Here is a 27,549-nt window from a genome sequence, read left to right on the forward strand (position 1 = left end):
TATATTGTCAAAAATGTAAATGTACTATGCAATAAGGGCCTTCAAATTGGGTAATTACAAGAAGAAATGATGCATCTGTTCTGCATTTTTTCAATCTTCTCTAATTCTCCTATTCTGAATGTCACCCTCTTGCTCCTTAGTTTTAGGCTCATACTGACTTCTCAACAGGTCATGATAGACTGAGGGATTAAAGGCATGCATATTGTCTACTTAATATCACTCCTTGTATTAAAAAAAAAAAAAAAAAGAGTAGAGATTCATTGGCCCGTTGAACTCTGCGCCAAGCAAGATTAGGTGCTACGTAATTTGAAGTGGTCTCTTACACTTCTTGTAGCCTATAAACAACTTCTATATCATAGCAGTAAGCTGCCAGGACATACTTGGATTTATTGTACAAAATGCTTTGAATAGCATTTTTAATAATGCAGTATTTCTAATTAGATGCTGTATTCAGTAATGTATTTCTTACTGCTAACTTAAAATATACCTATTTTAAATCTTTAGCAAGTTTTACTAATATATAGCTGTTAAAACTAAGCTGGACACCACAGGTCCTCAAAAAGTTACCTTTTGCTTCTTAAAGCCGCTTGCTTTTTTCCTGCTTTTTTACTGCTTTTTTAAGAGAAAAACGGCAGAAGAGCAAAACATAGACACAATTAAAGGGAGAAAAAAAAAAAAAAGGAATAAATTGTTTCCAGATGCCTAGAAACAGCTCATGGCCCAGCTTCCATTTGGGGAAGGGGACAGGGAGAACAAAGACACCAACCCCTTTTCATGTGCTCATCCACCCTGGGAGCTGCTACGTTTACATGCCCAAATAAAGTTACAGAGGCATCTGCACAGCTGTGCGTGTTATCAAACCACCTCCAGCTGAATTCCAGCCCTGCGTTGTGGCAATTCTGATGATTTTTATGGGCTTACATTAGAGTAACTGAGGGCCCTTTGCCCCACAAGATATGCTTTGCACTACTGGGGGTTACAGAGATTCTTACGGGATGTAATAGTAATAAAACTGCTCTTTAATTTTCATATGAACCACGTTGAGGGCAAATACTCTTCTTAGGCCTCAGCTCCAGCAAGGGCTTATATATTCTAGGAAATGACTTCATGTGATACCATGTGCTGTAGTATTATTCTTTAAGTTTATAGGTATGTACCACTCCCTTAAGTCCTACCACAAAATTCATAAGCAGCTAGGGCTTATTACAGAGTGCCAAAAGCCCAGGCTTTATAAAGAAACCTGTGCTAGTCCTGGGCAATACCCAGCTGCTACAGTGCTAAATAATAATATTGCCCCTGCTAATTTGACTAGCCCCTGTCTGAGATGGATCTTCGTTACACAAGACTAAGAATCCAATTACTGTCCCCATTCATTGCCCAAGGTTTCATGTTGTGCATACGAGTTGTAGAAGGAATTTTTTATTCCTAAATCTTAAGAATGTTTCAGGAGAGGCGGAGATGAAATTCCCAGCAGCACTGTAGTGGCATGCAAAATGAAAGTGATTTTCCGGCCTAATGTTTTGGTGTATGAGCTTTTGGTAAAAACATATACTAAGAGCATGTATCACTGATGCAGTCATTTGGAAAACCTGCATCCCAAGGCTGAGCAGTTGAAGCAGGGGCATCCCAGGCAAGGGTGAGCCAACCCCATCCCTTCCCTCAGCACAGTGCTGCCTGTGCCAAAGGGGAATGGTGCTTTTGATTTCTTTTATAGGGTATTTTGAGATGTGGTGATGATGAGTACTAAAGATAACAGCCCCAGCAACTATTCTGCTTATTTAGCAGATGCAGATGAACTCTACCTCGTTCCTTTTGCATACACACACACACTTTCATCTCAGTGTGCCATTTCTGTCTTTGGCAGCAACCACATGTGAAAACAGAAACTTGACCTTCTTCCTCAGGTCTTTTTATTTTCCCTCTGGGTTATCTTGCCAGGCACAGGACAAACCACTGCAACCACGACTTCTTTAGCAAGGAGCCAGTCCCTCCTCTTAATTGTCTCTTCTTTTCCTTTACCAGCTTTTTTCTGAATCTTTACCATATGTTTTTAAAATCTGGCAAGGCTGACTATAGTGCAAATGGGGCTGTTGTTTCTGTATGGAAGGAAAACTAATAATAATAACACAAAACTCAACAGATGGTTGGGTATAGATAATCTGTAAAATGAGAATGTGCTTCAGGTCAGTGACTAGACAGCGTTTGCCAAGTTTCAGCCTGAGGTGAATTTTTACAACCAAGTCGAACCTGCTTTATAAGGGCCACGCTGACGGGCTGTTAATGCTGACGAGGGGGCCGCGCGGCAGCCGCGCCAGGGCCCACGAGGGGCGATTCCCCCGGGCACCCCTCAGCAGGCAGCCCCTGCACACCACCAGAACAGCAAACACGGTCGCGTCCAAGCTCACGAGTTAAAAACAGATCGCGGGGGAATGTTTGTTACCGCTTTTGAGTTCATGTGGATGACATCGTTGGCTGTACTGAAACAGCAAGTGCAGTATTGTTCAAGCGTGTAAAAATAAGTCATCTCATGTAAATCTAGATGTGTTAAAAAAAAAAAAAAGTCTGTGTTTAATTGATAGACTTGTAGCACATATGGAACTACTCAACACAGATATGCTCTAGGCAGACTTACGTACCTACCAGGAATTATCTGCCCATAAACTGTAACTTACAAGAGTAAAACAGTCAAAATGCTGTGGGGGATGTAAAATGTGTGTGAATGAAAAAGGAAAAAGGAAAATGTATTTGGAATCAGAAAAAGCTGGGCCTGAGTATTCAAGAGAGGAATTTGACCCCGCAGGGCTACAAATGGAAAGTCATGACTCCCTGAAGCCAATGGAGCTGTTTCACTGAGTCTGAATGAGGCTTTAAAATAATAGTGAACGCGGCCGTTTGTTTGTAAGGGTTCGGTTCTGCAACGTAACTGAGGAGGAAACAGGCTCATTGAGGTACCAGGCTACAGCAAAAAGAAACGTCCTTTCCCAAAAGGAAAAGTCTACTAGAGAAAGGCAGCATATTCCAGGTGTCAGCCAGGTGGGTAAGTAAGCTTTTCAGTTAAATTGCATACTTTCAAGAACATAATATACATCACAAGAGGAAATTCAAGCCTCAAACTTTCCTACAACTAAATTTAAAGAGCTGAGAGAGAGAGTCAAGACAGATCTCCTGGTAGATGGACGAGCTGCATTTGCTTATCCCGGTACCTGTTTTGCAAGGACTTGTGCTCACCGAGCGATGTGAGCAGCCTGGCTGAAGGCAGCCGAGGTTACTCGCGTGCACGCTGCTCTGCAGCTTTCCGCAGGTTTGTGAGGGGAAAAGCTAGTTCTGGAAGTGCTGAGAACAATTCCTTCCTTCAAATCAGCACCTGTCCGCCGAGGAGGGGAATGAAAGGCTGAATACTTCCGAGCATTTACTTCAAATGGTAATCGATTTTGTAGAACCAGATTTTTTCTCCCCATTTTAAATTAATAAAAGTGGTGCATTGTTGTCAGTAGAAAACCAGGTTTTGTAACTCCACAGGTATATATATAAGTAACCAAGTTAGGTAACTTAACAATGGTCATAACATCAAACTTTATGATTTCTTTTTGTAAAGTAACTTATGCATTTGCTATTGCATGGTATCCATAGCAGATATTTTGCCTTATTATTCAGGCATATACTGAAATATGCCCAGTACACATCAGCTCCTATTGGATTTCTTAGTAAGTCACAAGTGTCTTAACTTATATCAATGGGAGTTTTACAGCTGAGTTTAAGGGATCAAGGCTTCGTCTGCAGTAATAGAGTTAAAAATGTAAAAAGTCCTTCAGGGATTAGTGTTCTGAATTTGCTTTCATAACCTGTTCAATTTTTTGTTCCAATTTCTAATACTGGCAGAAACTGAAATAAAGGCACTAATACCGCAGTAAAACTAAAAGAAACCCGTGATCAAGCAGCTGCTTGATGCCTTCATAACCGGGAAGAATTTATTCAGTTAATGGATGTTAATTCAAGTCAGTATGAAAAAAAAAAGCCTTTGTATATTGGGCTGTTTTCTCAGATCAGCTGGAATCCCCTCGTCATGTCACTGCTCTGTACTCAAACATTAGATACGGATTTTTTAAAAGAAACTTCACACAGCAAAAACAACAGCAGCTTGCTGTTGTTCAACAGCAGCTGTGGTTCAGGCAGCTTGATCTTAAATGGCTTATTTTTTTTTCAATATTATTATAGATTCTTCTTTACAAATGGTCACTCATCCAGAATTTTAAGGTGTTTAACATACATTCTCTAATCAAACTGCAACTAACTGTCCAGCGAGTAGTGCAACATTTATGAGAAACACATTTTTCACTATTTAACAGCACACACAGCAGCGAATTCAAAAGCGGGTATTTCTCATATCATACACAAATATTTTTCAGAGACTGAGGTAGAAGTTGATGCATTCACCTCTGTCTATAAATCAGTATTTTTGTATGCCGCTTCTGCTCAAAGTTCCTTTTTTTTTTGTGTGTGTGTGTGTGTACAGCTGGGACGCTTTAAGACACTAAATCTAGTCTCTTTTCCTGTCCTTTTTTCTAACATAATGGAGCTGTTAGCGCTCGCCCTCGTTTCACGCGCCTGGTCCTACACTGAAGGACACGGAGCCAGCACGCAGGGACGCCGGCTCTGTGCAGGGTTCGAGCCTTTCGGCGTCGCCTGCGACTCTTTGCGATCGAGAACAGGCGGTTTGGCGGCGAGAACCGCGCTCCCGATCAGGCGGCACCTCACCGGCCCCGGCGAGCGGCCCCGACCCGCTCCGCAACGCGGCCGGGGAGGGGCGGGAGGCGGCGGCCCCGCCCCGCCCAACGGCTCCTCAACCGCCCAACGGCCGCGGCCCCGCCCCGCCCAACGGCTCCTCAACCGCCCAACGGCCGCGGCCCCGCCCCGCGCCGGGCGGCCGCAGAGCGAGCGGGCGGGCGCCGGCTGCAGCCCCTCGCGGAGCCGAGCCCCGCGCAGAGCCGCCGCCGCGCCTCGCCCCATGCCGGCGTAGCGCCCTGCGGCAGCTCCGCTCCCGCCGCCCGTCCCCGGCGCTCTCAGGCGGCCCCCGCGGGGCGGCGCCGCCGCCATGTGGCGGGGGCTGCCGCTGCTCGCCCTGGCTGCCGTGGTGCTGCGCGGGGCGCCGCGGGCGCGGGCCGCGGCCTGCGAGCCGGTGCGCATCCCGCTGTGCAAGCCGCTGCCCTGGAACATGACCAAGATGCCCAACCACCTGCACCACAGCACGCAGGCCAACGCCATCCTGGCCATGGAGCAGTTCGAGGGGCTGCTGGGCACCAACTGCAGCCCCGACCTGCTCTTCTTCCTGTGCGCCATGTACGCGCCCATCTGCACCATCGACTTCCAGCACGAGCCCATCAAGCCCTGCAAGTCGGTGTGCGAGCGCGCCCGCGCCGGCTGCGAGCCCGTGCTCGTGCGCTACCGCCACGCGTGGCCCGAGAGTCTGGCGTGCGACGAGCTCCCGCTGTACGACCGCGGCGTCTGCATCTCCCCCGAGGCCATCGTGACCGCCGAGGGAGCCGGTGAGTCCGCGGGGACAATGGCGACAACTCCCCCCCTTCCCCCCCTTCCCTCTCGCGGGCTGCGCCTCTGCCCGCGCACACCGGCGGACAGTCTGGGAAACTGAGAGAGTTTTATGAGACCCCCCCCCACACACACACACACCCCTTATGCTTTTTACCTCTTTTCTCCATCTTTACTCCCAGTATCAGTCATGAGAAAAGTTCTGCTCTGGCTAAATTTGACGAGTGACAGACAGGTCTGCAGCAGAGCCTGGTGAAGGTTTAAAACTTGACTTCTGGAAGCATTCATGTACGTAGGAAATTGTGGGTACCCCATCTCTGTCTCAATATGTGGTCAGCAGCAGCTGCTGGTGTGAGACCTGCTTGTCCCTCCAAGCCATATGGTGCCCACTGTGCTGCCCTTCAGCCTCCGTGGCAGCAGGACTGGGTGCTGCTCACCCTGTGCCCCGTGGGGTCTGCGGGGTGCCCCTCACCTGGCCCTGTGCTGCTGGACACGCATCGGGACGCAGCCGTGTCCCTGCTCTGGTGGCAGCACAGGCAGATTGCGCTAGCCCTGCGGGGCAGCTGATTCAGAGAAAAGCTGCTGGGAAATGTGTGAACCCACGCTTGTGTCCAGCGCACAGCTGCACACAGGTCCTGCCTTGGGTACAGTCAGGAGGAGGGAAACCAAGGGGCATTTTTAGTGTGTCTTGTTGCTGGGGGCCTAAGGGAGCTGTAGGCTGGGTCCAGTGTTAAAGCAGTTTAGTCTAACCTAATGTCCCATTGCGATGGCCTCCAAGGGGCTGCTTGAGCCTGTGGAGCCCGGCAGCTTTCCAGCTGCATCCTGTTTCACTGGCTGTGCTTAACTCTGTTACATACTGCAAGGTATGTTGATTTTTAGGTGTGTTATGGTATTGCTGTCTAAGGCTTACCTGAGCAGAAAGAAAATCTCCATGTGGTTGGATGTTTTGGGTCATCAGGACACGGCAAAGCTGTTGCTGGAGAGGTTTTCTGCCCTGCTGAGGCTGCAATTCTGCTGGTAGTGAAAAGGGAGCAGTCTTTGGGGCTAGCACTGCACACCTGCAGCGTGGGATGACGAGCAGCACAGAAGTACTCAAATGAAGTAGCTTCTGAATAGAACATTAAAGTAGACAGTGGTAGTTATTATGTCTGAGCTTTGACCTTTACAAAATGGCCTGTCTCACTTGAGGAAAACATTTGCCAATGAGCTAATCGGGTTGCATGGAGCACGCTGTAAGTCACAGTGTTGGTGAGTCTGTGTGTCCAAGCAGCAGAAAAAGGCAAGCTTTGGCAGGGAGCTGTTAACGGGGCGCTGCACGCATGGCAGGGCTGCACCTGCACATGCCCCTCTGCCTTCCTCGCGCTCTTTGTGAGCAGCTCTGCTGCTGCAGCTGTGGCATGCGCTGCCGCCGCTCCCTGCTGTCATCTCTTCCCTCTTTCCCTTGTCCTTCCCTCTGTCACCAGGGTCCTTGGAAGGAAAGGTCTTTTTAGCTTCTGACTTGCTGTGATCAGTACTTTAGTTTGACTGCGCTGTTATCCCGTTCCTAGTAATGTTAAATTCCTGTTCTCTTCTCCTAAGATCTTATGCTTTAGTTTCCTGGCCTTCCTCCCCCTCTTCAGCCTTTCCCAGATAAGCATCTTTGTTCATTCCTTCCTGTTTATTTGCAGGCCAGGCTAACTCAATTTCTTTTCCCATTCCATCAAATTATCCTTTCTACCTCTTCAAGGCTACATAACACTCAATAATCATACCCTGATATCTGAAGCTATTATTAAAGCTCTCTCTGAACCTTCCAACTGTTCCTCTCTAGCCTTTCCTTCCTTCTTTTAACTTTCTAACAGTATTCAGTCTATAAACATAGCTACCTATTTTTGACTCTGCATCTCTTACATTCTTCTGGAGGACTGCAGACCTACTGGGATGGATGGGTTTGGAGAAGTGTGGTTTTGAACACCAAATTTGCATCTCTGCAGCATTGAGATGCTTTCATGACGGCCTTAAAATGGATCCAAACTGAGCGAGGCTTGGCAAATCTACAGCAATTTGAAAGCAATCACATTCAAATCTGAAGGGAGGAAGTTTTGCTAAAATTGCCCCAGAGTTACCTATTTCTGAGGACCACAGGAGTACAATAACCTCTTTGAATGATTCCAGTCGAGAATCCATGAAAACTTTCTTTCAGCGAATGAGAACTTGATGACATTCTCATTTCTGGGTTTAAAATTTTGAACCAATGTATTATTCACTAGACTGAAAGAATCCTTCTTGAGGGAATAAAAATGCTCCTTTAGAAAGCAGAATGAAGTATTCCGGTTCTAGGAAGAAGTAAGGTGAACATTTCCCAATTCTCCAAATAAAGGATTGCAGCCAAGTAGAAGATGCAAATAACAAACTGCTCAATGGTTAGTATACAGTACTGTTATTTTTCCTCCTGAGCATTCCTCCTTCATGCTGTTTGTAAACTGCTTTTAGTAGAGCAGATACACACAAAATCTTTTTTTTTTCAGTGGCTTTTGTTGTGGAAGAGATTTATTATTATTATTCTTAAGAAGTGCAACCTTCATTTTTCATTTTCAAAATAAAAGGCAGAAGAGGGACTTTCTACCTGCAAAATGGCAGGATTGTACTGTATTCTTTGCTTTCAAAATCTCTGCATTATTAACCAGGAAGGATTAATGTGTTTTTAATCCCTTATGTAAAGTGGAAGCCTTAAAGATAGTGTGCTCAGGTGTTTGCCATTGAGTAGGGACAGTTCAGAAGGCCTGACTTCCATTTTCTTTCCTAATGATCTGCCATAGTCTCTTATGAACCTGTGATTCAGCTGGGTCCAAGAGCTGTTCTGACGCTTGCTGCACACTGGGAAGATCATCCTCTGTGATGTGAGCTGCTTGTGAGAGGCATAGGCAATTTGTAAGGGTCAGGTACAATCTGAGAGCTGGGGACTCCAGCTATCATGGCAAAGGCAGTGGCCGCAGGACTCAAGAGTGCTTGTGGCCTGGCTGCTTCTGCTGGTTCCATGCACTGAAAGGTTTTCGATGATTTTGTGTTGTGCCAGTTCTGTTGTCACCTGGCTCTTCTTCAGCTAGGAAGTATCTGTATAGAACTTACAAAAATTCCCTTTTGGGTGCTCTGACAGGCTGCTTTGTGCTGGTATCAGCTGCTGCCGGCCTCTCTCATCTGCTGGGCTCCTGATCGCAGGCTCTACATGTGGTTGTGCAAAGTGTTGATTGTTGCTCCTCAATATGCAATTTCTGGAAGTTCTGCCTCATCGGGTCCACCAAAACCATTTCTTTCCTTGTATCTAATCTCTATCTCCGTGAAAGTAAATGGTCTTTTCTTTAATTGTCATTTTGACATGCCAAGTTGAAGTTCACTTGACTTTTTTCTTTAGTCAGCATTACAGTAAATGATGAAGAATTTCATTCATGTTAGTCGTACACCTCATGCCTACAATAAATCTATAAATATAGAGTATAAAATATAGAGTGTTTGGTAAAATCCGTGGCAAATCCCAGTAAAATGTTCACTCTCAGTTATTGGTAAAGAGTTATGTTTTAATCCTCCATGAACATCTTCAGAGCTACCCATGCATTAAAGGGATGAAATAAGCGGTAATAAATCTGTGATGGAGAAAGCTGCTGAGAATGTTACTAATGCCTTGTTTAGGATTCAGTTAGAGACAACCTATGCAGCTAGAATGAGGAGCAAACAGAGGACCCTCTTGGCTTCTGTTGTCCTCCTAAAACTGCTAGACTTTGCTGCTACTTTTGGATGACCAAGGTCATTCAGGTTTTAGGGACCACCTTCAAACATTTGGCCTGTGGGAACTTACCTTTTTTGTTATTTTATATATATTTGTATAATATATAACAACACAATAATATACGCGACACATAATAAATATAGTTTATATTACAGATACTTCATATCTGTCAGTAAATTTGGTCCAGTTTTCATGACCTGTGGAAAACATCAGGGTTCTTTTATGCTTGCATAGCAAAGGGAATCTCCAGGCCTGTGTCTAAAAGGCATTGTGTAGATGTTTTGGAGTCTAGTATGACACTGGGTATTTTGGTTTGTTTGGAGGATCCCACAAATCACAGTCTAGGAAGGGGAATTAAACCAACAAGAAAAGCCTCTTGACAATGCGTCAAACTTGCAGTTGCCAGACCACTGTGTGCAAAGGCCAATTCTGTCCCAGGCTTTTTATCTTGGAAGCCTGTATGCTTTTTTTTTTTTTTTTTTCCTCTTCTGGAAGAAAGTGATTCCACTACCAGATACTGATACATGCTGATATTCTATGATACATGCTCAATAGCTGTATGTAAGTTGTGTTCCTGTATCTTGCTTCATCTATTTCAGTGTCTGCGCTGAGTATATAAGTCTGACTCTTCCTCAAGTTTATTGAGTTGTCTGTTGTCATTCATTCCTGTCAAATCTTCCTTATTTTGTGAAGCAGCAAGAAGTATTTACTGAAGCAAACAAAGGCCACTGCATTACCTGGTCTGTCAGCTCTGGCATCTACAAGTCTGTCTTTAATCTTATACATAATAAGTAACCAAAGTCTTTGCTGGTGTTCAGTTGTTGATTCAGAAAAGCCCTCTGGCATGTGTGCTGATGTTTATTGTAGGGATGACTTTGCAGACCTTCATGTTTCTCTTACAGAATTTTGCAAAATGTTTCGGTCATTTCTCACAGTATTTGATCTTGTTCAATGCTTCATTACTTATAAGAAGCAGTACTTATTTTGTGATTTAACTTGCATATTCTGCGAGGAAAGCAGATCACGCCATCACTGGTTCCGTATTTCTGGAGTTGACAGCCTCCAGTCTTGTAATACAAATCCATGTCACAAGAGGATTCCTGAGCAGTTCAAATGCTTCTAAATCACCTTGATTTGCAGAAGACATTTTTGAGAGTCTTAACTGTAGTTCTATCATGTCTGCCTAGCTGAATTCATAGTAACCCACTATGTGAACTAGGCATTCAATGCTTAAAACAAAAGTGAAATAGTAATTTCTGATGCTCATTTTCCATATTTTAATAACTTAATTTCCAAAATACTTATTACTGCAGTTGAGATCACGCTTTGCTTAGCTCTACTTGCTGTAGTCAAGCTCTACAGGGGTGTTAGGGAAGTGTTTCAGACTACACAATATGCCTTCCTCAGGGAGACTGCGTATGCTGATGCTGTCGTTTTAGGGTGGAGACTTGTTTTAGTCATTTGCACAACTTTCAAGTGGACTAATTTCTTAATTAAAGAACAAAATAATCACAAGGTGCAAGATTTAAAGGAGATACCAGGAGCAAATGAAATAAGAGAATTTAAAAGCTTTTAAGTAAAAGAATGTTAAACCTTGTTAATGGTAATATAATTAATTATGTTGCAGTATCACTTCCAATTGCCAGCCCTTGAAGACTGAATTCCCTAGAATGGCTTTATGGTCTAAGAACAGAGAAGAGCTCTGTGCAGCTGAATGTTATCAAAACCTGTCAGGCTTCGGTGCAGACAGTGAGAAATATTTGTTTTCTTATTGATGTAAATGGAAGATAAGAGTCTCAGATTTCCACACATATATATATATAGAGAGAGAGAACAGAAGGATTGTGAGGCTGCAAGTTGCTCTACGCTTTAGCATACAGAGACAATTCAGAGACCTATATTCAATTTTAACTAGCATATTTTTTGTTATTTTTATACTATTCTTGTTCATTTTTTTGCAGTCAGATAAGCACAGGTACATAGAGCTGAAGTAGTTTGTTAAGTCTAAAAGTGTGTGTTTTTGAAAGGTTTTTTTAATTAACAAGGTCTGCATACCTCCATCTGCAGAAAGTGCCCAAGCAACAACCAGTCTCAGTGGTTCTGTTGTTTCAGGCAGTGTTCCTGGAGTGGCTTCAGCAATACCTATTCTTTTAATTGCACTGGCAATCTTTATCTCTCTTGCCCCCCCTTTTTTAAAACTGACATAAATAAGATGGTGTGTTCAGAATTAAGTTCCATCAAACTGTTTCTTTTTCCTAAACCTCTAATCCAAATCTGTAGTCCAGCAATTGTTATTTTGTACACTTACAATGCAAATAGCTTTTATTCTGCTGTGAGTAATTTTTATAGCTTCTCACTAAAGAAAAAAAATAATAATTAGAATGGCTTATGGGATTTTTTTTTTCTCCTTAATCAGATTTTAATAGGAAACCCTAGAGTTTGAGCACTGGATAATATTCCTCCTTGGCTGTCCTGCTAATCATTGTTGACAGATACTTCTTTCAAAATGGTCTTTTGTGGAGACAGAGCTTTGCTGAGAGGCCAGTTCTGAAGAGAAGTGGAACAACTGGAAGTCAGTTGCTTGTTATTAAAAGTAGCTGTACTTGTTTAGTGCCCTTTCCCTCATTGATTAACACCCAACTGTGGCCACAGTTGCAGAGTGCAATGCAATTAACTTAGGCACAAAAACTGAACAGCTTTCCTGTAAAAGCTCTTCTGAACACAATTTCTTACCAGGCTGTTCTTTTTGCAGTGCAGCCAGCTGTTTCAGCAGATACCCATAACTACTGGTTGGGGGTAGCATAAGTGAATGGGCAAGCAAGTGTGTGCAGAATTATGAAATGGTTTGAGCTTGTGGTATGGTGTTTGGTTTTTAGAAAAAGTCACATACCTAGAAGTAGAAGAGAACATCTGCTGGAAAGCATTCTAATTCCCTGTTATTTTTTGGATTATAGGATTATGTTAGGCATGCTGAGTGTTTATCAACCCTCATTGCATTGCAATAGAGTTTTCTGTATATTGGCTACAAGGAAAGTTCCTCAGCTGATGCAAATTATTATAGTACTGCTGTGAATGAAAGCTGGTTAATCAAGGCTGGGGATCTGGCCCAAAGTTACAGGAACACAGCAGCTCTATCAAATTAGTCTCTAGTTAAAACTCCAGAGTTGGCTGGACATTCCACTGAAGTAGCGGTGATGTTGAACTGAATCCAGTAATCCAGTTGTAGGTTCTAATTCTGGAGTTGTGTGTTGGTATACAAATTTATTATTTTGTTCAATTGCTTATTAATCCTTTAGAATTGCTCTCTTTGGGTGGCAAAAGAAACGTTTGTTATCAAAAACATCCCTGTGCAGGAGTATGAAACTAAAAAGAACAGTAGGTGATTTTTCTGGATGGTCAGAATTTGGCAGTTTGGATCAAAACGGAGATCTAAGATACAAGCCTCATGAAGTTCGTGGATGCTGGGATCAGCCTTCAGTTTTGCAAGGGTGTCTTTCTGTGCTTTCACTGGTTTAGCCCTCGTTTGCAGTTTTACTGGCATAGGGAATGTGATTTAGAAGTGCGAACAAAATGTCCCTTCATTCATAACTGACGTGCCTGTTTTGGCAGGAATTGTAGTTTTTTGGGCCAGGTGAAGCACCAGAAAAAAAGCTGTTTGGGACATATGCAGAGTGTGCTGGTCTCAAAGACAAACTGAGCGGTTGCCCAAGCAGCAGATGCAGAGCTCTGTGTGTGGCTGCTGGGGCTGCTGCTCTCCTGAGTGCCTGGAGTGGCAAAACCTCCAGGCCAGGCCTCATCACCATGTGCAGTGGCCACCACGAGCTGTGTTTAATACTTCCTTCTGCACTGCAGGCAGATCAGAGAGTTTTAAATACGTATTTATAGTTCAGCATCTATGATTAAATAATGGTCCCAGTCCTTAATATTTAATCAATGTATCTAAGCCCTTCACCTACACAAAGTATTATCAGTGACCTGGACTGTATTACAGCTGGATCCCTATAGATCTCTGCTGGAGTGTAGGTTTGTTACATAGTCATGGGTTCATTTGGTCTGTATATAAGTAGCTGTGCTGTTGCATACCTGATAATGTGAGGATTTAAGAAAGATGATGTTTGGCATCAGCTGCAAGAGGTGAAGAAACTGAACAATCTTTTGGGTGTACAGACTTAAAGGAGGACTTTATCTGAAGGCTCATCTGTTTTTTTCTCCAATTTAGTTGTCTTTCTAATAAAGTGTGCTACCTTTTCCCCTCTATTGAAACAGTTATTCTTTCTTACTTGTACATTTTATGCAATAATATATTCATTTTTGTTTTTAAGTATATGCATAATTCAGTAAATGGAAGTGTGATTTAATAAATAGCAGATTTGAAATTATACATTTTACCAACATGGAACACATTTTACTTCCAAAGAACTGATTTTAGAAACATTTGTAGTTTTGGCACAGTGCCCCTTTATTTTTAAGTTCCATTCTTTATCTGTCCTGTTTTTTTTAAACTGAGGGGAAAAGGAAGTTCTGAAATACTTGTTTTGGCATTTGCTTCAATGATATGATTATGGTTGGTTTAATTTCCCTAGTAAGCAATAAAACAAACCAAATGTAATTTCTCCTCATCCTGTTAAATGCAAACAACATGTATAGGTTTTAAAATGCCCTAAGTACATGCCATAAATTTCCATCCTTCTCCCAAACATGCTGATCTATGCGTCACTGTAAATGTGATATTTAATCTGCTTTTGCATTTGAGTGAGCTGTGTTCCACTTGAATTTAGATAAAAGTTCATGACATCTTTAACAAGAACAGGCTGACATGTTGAACATTACAGCTTCTTTGTTTATTAATAAAGTTATTAAGTTTTAATATACAAAATGTTAGAGAAAGAAAAGAAACATTTTAATATAGCTGTATTGAAATAATCCAATATTAAAAATATTAATGCTTCTTTACATATTTTATGAATCCATGCCAGATTTCCCTATGGATTCTAATAATGGCAACTGCAGAGGCGCCAGCAGTGGTGAGTACATTTTTATAAAACTGTATAATAAGCTATAGTCTTGCAAATTCTTTCTATATTTAAGACCAGTACTAAGCAATGCCTATATATTCTGTGTTGTCTTTGAATCTTGTGGATTGTGCTTTTGTAGATTGTGATTTCGGTCATGTGAAAACGAGATTTGGGGGCTGGAAAACCTGTGTTTTTCTTAGCAGAGGACAGAAGGCTTAGCACTTATTTTAGCACTTTTTCTTCTACTTAAGCAAAATTCCTATCAAATTGAGGCTGGTGTATTGGTTTCATGGAAAGCTTTGTCTTATTGGACAGGAAGAAGCATCACTAAATGCATTTCCTTCCCTGCTACAAAACATGCTGTAGTTTCTTCCTCAGGTTTTCCAGCTGCAGCTGGTCTCCCCCTTACTTTTCTGTGCAAAACAAACTTCAGTGAGAAGAAGAATGTCCCTAATTTCCTTGATAAGAATCTAGAAAAGCATATTTTGCCACATCAGTACAATGCAAAAAAATTAACTTTTTGCCATGAGGAGAAACCTGTCAGTGTTCAAACCTGTGATGTGCAGCACAGGAGTTCTGCCGATCTGAGTTTTTTCACACCACACAGGTGCTTCTCTGTATGCTTCAGAGCCCATTTCACCACTGTCCAGCTCAAAGTGTTTTTGACTAGTGTTGAGTCTTGATTTAATTAGGTAATTTATTTACTAAAATAAAAGTAGAAATTCCAAGTCTTTACACTGTAAAGCAAAACAGTGCAATGTCTGAAGGAAAATTCTATAGCCTTGTAGATATTAATGCATAAATTGTAAGGAAAGAAGTGAAGTTGCATGTGTTCAGTGATGTGTAGTGGTGGAAGTGCACTGAAAACAAGCTACAGGGTTAATCTTTAGTCAAAGTCCCTTAACAAGCTTTACTTTAAATTGCCTTGAGCATGGATCCATGTCTGAAAGACTAAGATTTTCTTATTATTACATATCTTATTAATACTATTTTAATTGCATGATGTGAGAAAGTATGAATTTCATGCTCTGCGATCCCTGTACGAACTACAGTTTGGTTGTGAAAATAAAGCTAGATACTGTCTGTCATATCAGAAATATTTAGTATGTTCCAGAACTGCCTGTCTCAGTGATGCAGACTGCATGTATGTAAGTAGATGGGAGTGAGATTCAAATGTGCTATTTTAGCTATTATAATTATAATATAGCTATTATAATGCATCCAGACTAGTAGAAAAAAAAACAAACATATAAAACTGTCATCGTGGAATGGGATTTTACAGCATAATTCTTCACTGTAACAGGAACTGGGAGTGCTGAGCTCACTCTAGCTCTACAGCTGCCTTCTCGCTGGCCCAACAAGTGCCTTGATGCCTCACTGTTTCAGCAGCTTTATCTCTCAATAAGAATTAGAAATAATGCATTGTTTTGTAAAGCTCTCTGAAAATTTCAAAAGCACTAGGGTTATTAGAAGTTATCCTTCATTTAAGAACATGGGCAGGTCTTTACATGAGATTCTGGAGTAATACCAATGAAATGTATTTATCACACTTAAATAAATAAATAAAATTCAATACTGACTTAAAATTGAGGGCAATATGAGGGCATGTATTTTTCTGCTAGCAGCAGAGAGTGGAATTCTATAGACCAGGAAATTATTAGCCTAAAACTTTGTGGAATTTTATTCTTGGGTGCATGCATGAGTATGGGTCGTAGGATCAGGGCTTTTATGGCCTCTTCTGAGGAAACTTGTAAAATGGGCTATGATTTGGCCTGAAGTCTGCAGGCAGAAGGGAAGCCAAGAATCACTTTCCTTCTCCACTTTTATTAACAGTGTCATATAAAAACTTAAGTCTCTAGTGTATATAACAGACTTGTTATAATGATACAGTCTCAAGTGGGTCCTATATATAGAAATATGTGGATTTCTGAAGATATTTTTGATATTGAAGGAAACAATATTCTCTTATTTGCAATGTTCTGTTTTTTCATATTTTGAACTATCCATTTTGAGAATCCAAAATAAATAATAATTTGAGAAGTCCAAAGCTCCATGATACCATCCTTGTGTTTTTTTTTTTTTTTTGATTTGTTTATTTTAATGCAGGAATCATTTCCAGGGGATAAAGTCCCTTTTGAAACTCTAAATTTAGAGTTGACTTTGGATTTTTCTTAGCCACTGGTTGTATGCATTGTTATTTCGATCAGCGGTGTATAGAAATAGGTTGTATGAAGTCCACTCCTGTTTAAATGCAGGGTGAAATACAGTCAGCAGACAGTGTTGCATAGACAGAACGTTAAGCACAAGTCAAGACACGTGGGTTTATGCCCAGGTCAGCTGTCCTGCTCTGAACTAGATCTTGCTTCCAGTGCTTGTATGCAAAGAGATGACAAAGGCTGCTTAATTCTGGAGCATGCTGTTTGAAATGGCTATTAAGGGGCTTGTAGGGGGAGATTTCAGTGAACTGGCTTTGGCTGTGCAACTCTACCAAATTCCACTTACACACAAGCCTGGAGTAAGTGGAAAGCTGCATTAAAATAGCCAGCAGTGACATTTTGTGTTAATAAAAGCATGAGGCAGAGGCTCCCCTGATGCTAATGAAAGTGTTTTTACATCAGTTATTGTTTCCAGCTGTCTGGAAACACTGGAAATAGTACTTTGACAGTGATCATTTGTATTGTGTTTTGCAGGTCATCCTTTCTGCCATATGAACTAATAATTTCCCTATTTATTACATCTAAAATAAACCTGAGTTAATCAGTTTTATACAGCAAAGTCAAACAAGAGGTGTGTGTCTGCCTTGTATTTTTATTATTACATGTCCAAATTCTGTATATGCAGTACAATCTTAAATTGTACTCAGATGTGATGCTCCACAGCGTAGATTTATCAAAAGGACTTAGGTCAGGCAATGGCAATCTTTCCAGCTATGCTAGCCATATTATTCTTTCCAAATTAAAGAATGAGCATGCTGGTGAGACCGCAGTGGGACCTAGGGGATGTTGCCAATAAACTGCTGATCTTTCCTCAGTAGAGAGTATGAACTCCAAGCATCTGTGGAGTTTCAAGCTCAATGAGAGAATTGTTGCCTTGAAACTGAGGTTTCCAGCTGCTGGCCCTGGTGCGTGTCAAAACCTGCCTGTGTGCACCTCACTACCCTCCTGTGGCGCGCCAGACTCGTGTTCCGCAGGAGAGCCTCATGAGCAGCTCCTTGTTCTACTTATAACTGTACAATTATTTGTTGTTCGTGGATTTTTTTTAGCCCTTATAGTTTCTTAAGGGAGAAGCCAGAACTTCAACACTATCCCTACTGAAATTGTTTCAGGCAAACTTAGTTGGAAAGCTGAGAAGGAGCATGACAGTGTGGCCAAAAAGGTAAAGTGGTTTGTCCCTGTGGTGAAGGAGCCTGGCTTCTTGTCTGTATCCCTCCATGATGTTTAACTTCTAGGTTAAGGATTAAATACAGTTGTCGTTGCCATGCCAGGGACATCTCTCGTATGTACTTTCTTGGCTGCTCAGAAGCACAGCTTCAGGTAGGAGTTAAAATTTTTCTCATTCAGAGAAGCTCAGATGCCTCCCTGTGTGGTATGCAATTAGTTTTGAATTCCCTCAGCCTGAGGACAGCATAGGGTTCTGATTTCCGATTTCTTGGTAAATTCTTGAGACTGCAATAAAGATGGCTCTCACCCCCAGCTGCAGGAGAAAACACAAAGCTCTCTTTTGTTTGGTGAAAGAAGAGACAGAGGTGCCTTCCCTTCGTGGTAGGATTTCTGCATGTGGATTCTGAGATAGGGGTTAGGACCTCCTCCTGTTCTGCGTCTGAAAAGTAAAAAGTCAGAAGAAATGCAATGTTAAAAACAATTGAGCGAAGCATTTCCCATCTGCACCTGTGGAACCAAGGCAGCTCACTGCTCGCTTTGTGAATTCCCTGAGATAGCCACTCTGTCTAATTTTCTAGTTTCCTTCCTGCATTAAAGAGAGTGTCAGAGCTTGCTTTAAAGCTGTGGACTCTGTCCTAGGGACATGAAGCCTGAAAGTTAGGCATTACAGTGCAGACTTCTAGGTATTGCAGTCCTTGGACTTGGCTCCTATCTCCTCATTTGGATCTGCGTTTGGAATATGAAGCACTATTTATAGCATGAAAAATACCACACTGATCCATTTGACTAATATTTGCTAGATTGGTTTCTTTGCCTTCATCTGTCTTCTGTTAGTAGCAAAGAAGAAATACTGCCTACATTTTAGCTGCACTTTACTTTAGAAATAAAGCAATTATTTAAGATTTTTTTTGTTTGTTTATTAGATATGAACTTGGAGTTTCAGAGAGATTGCAACTGGCCATATGCTAAATTATTTCTAAACAAAAGTTTCTGTTTTACAGAGCGTTGCAAATGTAAGCCTATAAAAGCTACCCAGAAGACCTATCTTCGGAACAATTATAACTACGGTAAGGACAGCTGCAGGGCTGGGTACCAAGCCTTTAGGAGGAGATCAGTACTTTTAATGCTACCATAAGGGAATTAAATATGTAGGGATGGGGAAATTTTCACAAAGGTAGGCTTGTTAACCCAATAATCCTAATTACAGAAAGATGGATTCCAAAGTCAAAACTGAGAGTGCTTGTGGAACAATGAGTAAGAATTAGCTTAGTATTTTAATACAAGGTTACATTCAGAATTAATATGCTATTTTGAACTTCTATGCCTATATTTCCTCTCTGATGTATAGCTCGAATATGATCTACTCACAGAGGAAAGGATTTTTAAATGAATTTTCATGCTTCGAAACTCATTGGAGGATCATGCTAGATTCTTTCCTGTTCAGGCTTTTGAAGCCAATACTGAACATCTTGCAGGCCGTTTTATGCAGTCAGTAGTACTTAGGAAACTGCTTGATGTTCGGATTATGTCTATTATCCAGATTGCCCTAATCCTAAAACACATCACGGATCCAATCTGATGCGTTTACTCATACAATTTACCTTAAGCAAATTAACCTCATGAAGTTGGTAAATATATATCATTCACAAGAGTTGAATAATTAGGCTTTTGAGATTGGAACTTGTGGGGCCCATTCTTGCTACCCATTACTCTTCTGAATAGCCTGAAGTTCACTGAACTTCCTTTAAAGACTAAATGATAGTAATTACTTAATGTTCATCAAGGTTATGCAATTACTGCCAAATAAGTTTCTCTTAAAGATAAATCTGTTAGAAACTAGTAAATTATAAATGTTTTCAGCCAAACACTATTATTTTTGAGTTGACTTAGGTGTTTTCATGTTGCTTTTGTGGTTTTATTGCGAAATCTTTATGGAATGACTATTCTCTAGTGGATACTGCACCTGCATGTTGTAGAGAGTTACTGAGCGCGCCACTGATGACTGTGCAGGAATTGGTTTGGAGATTATTACTAACCACTGTCTCTCTTTGTATTCTTTATCACAATGTTTCCTTCTTTTCTTTCTTTTAAAACTAAAGAGCTTTCGAAAGGCATTTGAAAGAGCTCCAAACTAAAGTAAGATTTTGTGTTAAAGTCTTAAAAGGTTTTAAGAGAGTGGATCATTTTGTGTCTGTTGAATGTATAATACTTATTAATTGTTGGCAGCTGTATTTAAAGCTGCTATTTAACCATCTGAAATTCATTCTGGTTGAACAAGTTTATCGACCATGCATGAGAAGAGAGAAGTCTATGATTTTCTTTTACAATTTTTTCTTCCATATTAACTTTGTCACATAGGTTATAGCAGAATAAAAATCCACAGATCCTTGGTCTGAAATGGGAAGGGTTTCTATTGTCTGCAAGCTATGAAAGCTGTAGTATTCTCTGAGTATGGCCTCTGGATTTGCTTTGTGTTTGCATGTGGTTTCAGTTCAATGGATATTATGAGAGACCTGAAAAGCTGTTGCCTTTAAAAGGCAACTTTCTCTCCTAAGCAACTTAAGAGGAAAAGAAAGGATAAGGCAAGAAACAATTAGACATGTCATTAGGTCAAGATCAGGAGCATTTGGAGTTCATAAAGGACAGAATAGATTGGTGCTGGGTCACTGGAGAGAGAATATAAAAGGTAAAGGCCTGTCATCCAGTGGAGTTTGTGATACAATAAGCTTTGATGCATATTCCCATTTTGTGAGGGGCTGAGAATGACAAATTGACTTTGGTCATGTGTACTGCCAGTAGTCAAGGAGGGAGCAATTGTATCACGAGTGAAAGGAGGAAAGCATACAAATAACTAAATATCCAATATGGATTGCCCTCTTCATGGAGGATGAAGGGAAGAAGCAACGAGTAGGGAGTGGGAAAATTTCTGGAGTTCAGCTGCACTTTGGTAAATGAGCACACAAAAAACCTAATCTGTGCAACACTGAAAACTAGAGCTTTGCCGTATGGTCACACAATGACATGTAACTCAGCAGGCTAGGATGAGAGGGGAACAAATAAAGGTCATTTAATATTTTGTGTTCTAAATCTGTGTGGGGCTGTTAGGAATGACTTATGGGTAACCCGTAATATTTGCTGCTGTTAAGTCTACTCTTTGTTACTTTTCCCCAGTCATTCGGGCTAAAGTGAAGGAGGTGAAGACTAAATGTCACGATGTCACTGCAGTAGTAGAAGTCAAGGAGATTCTAAAATCTTCTTTGGTGAACATCCCTAAGGACACTGTAAACCTTTACACAAACTCGGGTTGCCTATGTCCCCCACTCAGCGCCAATGAAGAGTACATCATAATGGGCTATGAAGATGAGGAGCGCTCCAGGTAACTGCTTACGCCTTATCCTTGAAGCGTTCCTGTTATCCATCTACCCACAGAACTGTGTTTTAGAGGCACTGGTCTGGAAAACCGATGTACGGCTCCTGTACGTCTCCTTAATCAAATTCAGCTGGACTGCTGAATGGTAGAAAGCTCTCTCTGTGAGCACGGTTGTTCAGAGTTTTGTTTGTGTTGGCTTGTACAGCCTATATCCAGCCTATATACACCTGTTGCTGAAATGACCGATTGTCTCTAATATGTAGGTTACTCTTGGTAGAAGGCTCCATAGCAGAGAAGTGGAAGGATCGTCTAGGGAAAAAAGTAAAGGTAAGAAAACGTCTCACCAAAAGTCAAGCTCTGCAAATATCATAAAATGCTTGGCCCCTTCCCCCCTTTTCAAAAAAAGAAAGAAAATACACAGGCAGGCCCTAGTTCAGTAGTCTCAGTGATTCAAATCTGGCGTGTTATTTATTATATTACTCAGAAAAACACACTAAAAATAAAGAGATAAATGGATTTACCTCAATCGTACAATGGCATAAGAGCAACCAAGACTTCAGTCTCAAAAAAAAAAAAATTTTTTTTGAACTGTCAGGTAAACTGAATTAGGAATATTGAATTTTTTTTATAGATTTTTATTCCTCAGAGTTTTTTGCAGCTTCTGCAAGGAATACAGCTATGTATTCAGTTCTCAGTTCAGCGCTCTGTGTTTCTTTTGAATCCTTTTGAATTAACACCTTTGCAAAATTATATGGCCAATTATCCAAAGTGCTGTGCTGTAGTGTTGAGTTGTAAATGGTAGGAGGAAAAACAGTGATTAAATCCAGGGGCAAAAAACTGTTTTCCCTTCCAGTAGTCTTCCTTTGAGTGAAGTCTGGTAGCATTCCTTTATTAAAGTTTATCAAGATCCCTTACTAAATCTGTTCTTCACAATGTAGGAATGTCTCTAACGGGGCATTTCTAAAGTGAATGGTTTGTAAATGTATGTGATTGTTTTGAGTAATACTTATTTATTCTTCTATCATATTTTTTATTACTGTTTTTTGTACTTCAATATGCAGCGCTGGGATCAGAAACTTCGCCACCTTGGAAAGGGAAAGGGAGAGCCTGGACAAAGTGATTCAGCCCAGAAGTCTGGTAAAACCAGCAATTCACGACAAGCACGTACTTAGATGTGAAATGCTGTTAGGTTAAAATTCAGTGGACTCAATATCAAGACTTGCATTGTTGGAGCAGCAAAGGAGAAATTGCACTATTGCACGTTATATTCTATTGTTTACTACAAAATAATGTTTTAGCTTATATTAGTTTTTATTCTTCTTGGTGTCTACTATTTTTTTCTAGATCTGTGCAAGCTCTGGAAATATATATATATATTTTTTTTGTCAGAAAACTGCCCTTGTGAGATAGGAAAGATTAGATCATGCTGAAGTTACCATTTTGTTTCCTTAATCTTCTTAAGGAGAAAATTCTGAAATAAGTGAGAATGAGATCTATCAGAGACTGTGATTTAAAATCATGAGTCACACTGCCTTCCTTTTTCCAGTGTTTCTCATCAGTCTTGGTTATTATTTGCAGGAAATCATGGCAGGGAGATTTTTTTTTCGGGGTGGGATAAGAGGAGGAGAGTAGTATATAATTTTGATTCTGAAATATAATGTACATATGTACACACACATATTTAGAGGCACATGATGCTTCTAGAAAATGAATGGAGAAGAAAAGTGTTTGCAGGGGTTCCTCACAGGAGGAAAAAGCAAACAAACAAACAAAAACAGCAATACAATTTTTTACTAGCAGAAAACCACAGTTTTGATGTTCAGTGCTATTTGTGGTTACTTTTTTATTTGGTCATTGGTAGAATTACTTGTTTTCGAAAACACTGTTTAACATTAAGGGAAGAAATTATGCCAAGAGAACTCAGTACACCTTTTTAAAATTCATAAGTAATTTTGTAGCTTGTGGAAGCCAAAGTCTAACTGAAAATATTCACTGCGACAAACAGTGTGCTTATGCTCATGGGACTTGTTTTTTGAATATATTGGGAATATGTGGGAAAAGCTGTACTTTTCTGTCAACTCTAAGCACAATTTACAATATATTTTTTTTCTCTTGTAATGGCAGTTTTCTTTTATTTTTCTGCTGAGTTGTAGGAGTAGACTGACTTACCAGGCCTGCTTCTCAGTACAGGTCTGCACTTTATCATTTTGATTTTTGTGGTGTTATTCTTAAATCTGTGCCTACGTAAACAGCAGTGTTCAATGCTCAGTAAATATGTCCAATAAAAGAATTGTAGTTGTCAACACAGATTTTATCTGACTTTTGAATCAATGTCACTGTATTGTATTACGGTTCAGAATATAAGATGAAAACAGAAAATCCCTTTTTTGTCTGTCATAAAGCAGACAAAATGTGCCAACATTTGAAATTAGCATTCTCTTCCTGTTTCTTGTCTGTCTCACTTAAGAAGAATTTAAAATTATTGCAATAAAATAACAAGCCTCTCAGCTGTTGTGTACAGAAAAGAAACTCTTCTACTTAAGATGTAAATGGATTTTGCATTTTCAGCTGAAAGTATTGTCAAGCTGTTGATTGCATTAGGACTGTGTTTTGTTAAGAAGGCAATTTTGCAGTTTTTAGATACTTTAAAAGTGTCATAATAGTAAAGTAAACAGAAATATGTTGGGATATTTTCAATAATGCTATTTTAAAATGTCCATTAATAACCAAAAGTTTCAGGGCAAAATGTGAATTGTGCCATTGGACCGCTTTTCTGAAAAGCTCACAGTCTCATTTGAATTTTTAATTTTGAAAAAGCAAAGGGATAATTTAGGGAACTGAGTATTTCTGAAGATTAGCAGTAGAATGACTCAGAACTTGTAGAAGCTGATTTTAGAGGTAAAGAATTAAAACAATAAGAATCCTTTAAACAACAAAAATAATCCCATTTGAAAATGTTGCTCTGTCACGTTTTGGGCATTGTACATTAATGTTTCCTTTCTCATCTGCTCTGTCATCTGGTTCCTGTTTCCCAGCCACGCTGTCAGGGAGCCGCGCTCTTGCTGTGGGGCGTCTAATAGAGACATCAGGATAAACAGCATCACTGAAGCAGGAAGTGGAGACCAGGGGCTAGAAACTGCAAGTCCTATGAGACACATTATCCACGTTATTATTTACATGTGAATTGTTTGGCTTGGTACTTTTTAGTTTTAAAAAAAAAGTGAATAGCAAGCAGTTCATGTGAACAGAAAAAGCTGTGCAAAAAAGCCCCCAAACCCAAACTTCTGAGTAGTCTTGCTTACTGCTATCTTACCCCCATCCTCAGAGCTTTCTGAGGAAGACTAAGCAGTTTGTGGTTTTGCATGTTGCTTAATTAGTTCACTACTAGAGACTAATCTAGTCCTTTATGTAATTCAGAATTAGATTCTATGGTGTGAATTTGGTTTTGTTGTTTTAGTCTTCTCCCCAAACCGTGTTGAGCTTTGCCCTGTATTCCCTCCATTATTGCCATATTTCTTCATTCAAAGAAAGGCAGTATATTCCTGCTAAAAGTTATCTTTTAACAAATTATATTATTTGTAAAGGTCCTCCTTTTAATTGACCTTCTGCTCCTCTTATCTCTGGAAGTGAGATGCACTTCCTTCATCTTTCGGTCACCCTAAACTAGGAAAATCATGGTCTCTTGGAATAAAGAAAGGGAAGGGAGCACCTCCACATAGTTGAGTAAAACTGGTTCCTGATCATCAGTTCTGGCTTCTTATTCTGGAGTTTACTGTTTTATTGCTAGTCTTAAACTAGCCCTTTTTTTTGTGTAGTCTGTAATGTGGTAGTTAACACTGCTAACCTCTGCTCTGCTGTTTTGCCTTTCTAGTGGGGAAAACAGGGTGTGATGCTTTCCTCTGAAGGAAAGCCAGAGACATTAACAGTCTGCTTGCTCTCCCCTGCAGCAATGCCAATGAGGAAAGTTGGTTAGCTATCTCTCTCTTCATCTAAGAGAACGATTTCAGAGGTAAGGGAGGAACTCATGGATAAGTGTTTCCTCTATGACAGAAAGATCCTGGCAGTATCACTTGAGAGGACTGACAGTTGATTGGGTAGTACTGTTCTTGGGTGGGGAGCATCTTGGCTTGTCTGTGGTCATTAAATGGACAGTTTTCCAGTAGACTCACTTGGCTGGAAATCCACATGAATCAGTGATGCATTGAATTGTTTCATTGAGCTCTCCAGATTTGGTTTGGTAAGGAGGATAACTATACCAAAGGACTACAGTGTAGAGGCAAATGTGTTAACTGCTGTAATCAGTGAAAACAAAACCAAATCTGAACTCGGGTCTCATCAGGTAAGAAAAGCAAGAGGTTTTAATCATTTACTTTTTGTATCCTGCACTATTACATGTAATATTATTAAGTGAATGCTCTTTATACACAGTTTCACTTTCAGTACACAGCTAATAGAGACAGGCTGTGCTGGAATGCTTCAATTTTTTTTAGGGAAGGAAAAAGACTTTGGAGGTCTGTAGGGTGGTGGTGTTATGTTCTGGGGTGGGCTGCACTCAAGCTTCCAGTACAGTCTTTGATGATGAGTCCGTTTAAATGGCCATCCGTGTGCTGGAGTGAAAGTCCTGTGTTTCCCAAGCTCTTCTATAATGGTATAGAGGCAGCTTTTAATCTTTTTTTTTTTTTTTGATGCAGTTATGCAGTTGAGAGTCATGCTCAGTCTTTCATGAAAATCCTTGCAGCCACAGAACAAGAACAAGTAATTTATGGGGATTAGGAATATTTAGTTGTTACCTTTGAATATGCAAAGGCTTTCTATTCATTTTTAGAACTACAGCATGCTTAGAGGTGGTACTAAAATCATACAGAAGAAGCACACACAAAAACGCCTGTGCAAGCCAAGTTGATTAATCATGTACAATATAGATAGTTACTGTGGTGCACACACCTACACATGTGATTCAGTATCATGGGATGTATAGAATGATTGATCAAAACCATGCCTTTCCTACATCTGGATTATATTATTCCAGAGAGCAAATATGTAGTTTAAAATCTTTGTGGATAATTAGTTTGACGTGTTGCTTATCATAAGGCACCTTTTCCTATTGCAGCTCAGAAGATGAGAAGTCAGGAGGAGTAAACACTCAAGTTGTTTTTCACAAGCAACATCTATGGTTTCTGGTGGGGTTGACTCCGTTTTAATAAATGTGTACTGAAGACTTTGGACATATTAACAGTATCAGAAAAGTAACTGAGCTTAATGTGTATTGTATTCTTATTTTTATGTAATTTTCTTTTTATATAAGTCTATAATAGGTAGATTCTACATCGCAGAAACAACATTCTCATTAATGCCAAGAGGAATAGCATAATTCATTTTTACTCAGCTTTGCAGAAAGACCTTGCCAAGTCTCTGAGGAGAGTAAAGGCTGCAAAATCTAAATCCCCAGTGTGTGAAAGGCGACTTCCAAAATGAAGAGGAAAATGTCAGCATTTTTAAAGATAGGATATCAAACAGTATACAGGGGTATACAATGTGACTCAACTGGAATCAGTGTTTTAATAAGACTCTAGTGCAACAAACTTGAGAAAGTATCAGTCGAGTGTAACGGTGATGTTGTGAAATATATCTACTCTGAGCACCCTGAGCAAACCCAGTGCCTCTTGTGAAGGAGCAGTCTGCAAGGGTCCCCAGCTTTGGGGAGCTGTCACGGCACTTGTCTGATTACAGCATGGCAACAATGTGCAGTGTAGGATGCCAAAATCTGTATTTACTGTGAAGTATTTATAGTATAAATTAAGTAGGTAAGTCAATGTAAAAAGTCAGGTAACAGTGAATGAACAAATGAAGATTATACACTGGGGAAGTAATACCGCTGTGAAGGTTAAATCCAGCTGTGCAGAAGATGTACTGACCACTCTTGTTTCCCTTCACCCAGGGGAAAACAAAAGGCATAATTTCTCTTCATATAGTGAATAGTTTCTATTCATATAGTAAAACTTTAAGGAGCTGTAAGTGTGGGGTCAGGACTCCTGGGGTGTGTCCTAGCGTTCTGGCAATGCTGCTGTGTAGCTTAGTAAAAATTTGCTTTGCTTTATATTACAGTATGAGAGTTGTGTCCTGCAGTAAAGAAACCGCAGGAACTAAGAAACCATTTTATGATCCTCGGAGAAGGGATTTTTATTCCCTGCTAGAGTGTCAACCTAGAATGTTAATCCGAGTTACTGGATGATTGTTATTCAGTTCTGACAGTGGCATTGGGAGGTAAATGCAGACTTTGGTGCTCACTGGTGTTTTGGTGTGTCTGAGACCTGGCTGGTGTTTTCCTCAGTTGTGTACCTAGCGAATTTTCAGAAAGGCAGTGAAATGAACGAATAACAGAAGGAAAGCAAAATGTAAACATCCCTGAAATGCAATGTCTTTTAGTGATGATAAACAACTGAACCATGTGCTTAAGACAGATTCCTGAATGGTCAC

At 40.5% G+C, this 27,549-nt stretch overlaps 1 protein-coding gene across 1 annotated transcript; it reads left to right on the forward strand.

Moving 5' to 3' along the window:
* The first annotated feature begins 5,092 nt into the window (after positions 1-5,092).
* On the forward strand, positions 5,093-22,625 carry FRZB (frizzled related protein). The gene is made up of 6 exons (XM_088527001.1): positions 5,093-5,543; positions 14,284-14,331; positions 18,704-18,769; positions 20,874-21,078; positions 21,336-21,399; positions 22,134-22,625. The coding sequence occupies exons 1-6, from the start codon at positions 5,093-5,095 to the stop codon at positions 22,242-22,244; spliced, it is 945 nt and encodes a 314-aa protein (XP_088383127.1). The 3' UTR covers positions 22,245-22,625.
* Positions 22,626-27,549: the final 4,924 nt, after the last annotated feature.

This window comes from Tinamus guttatus, unplaced genomic scaffold, assembly GCF_059628265.1.
Source record: "Tinamus guttatus ecotype Peru unplaced genomic scaffold, ASM5962826v1 Tinamus_guttatus_pri_ptg000260l, whole genome shotgun sequence".
In the NCBI taxonomy this organism is placed as follows: domain Eukaryota; kingdom Metazoa; phylum Chordata; class Aves; order Tinamiformes; family Tinamidae; genus Tinamus; species Tinamus guttatus.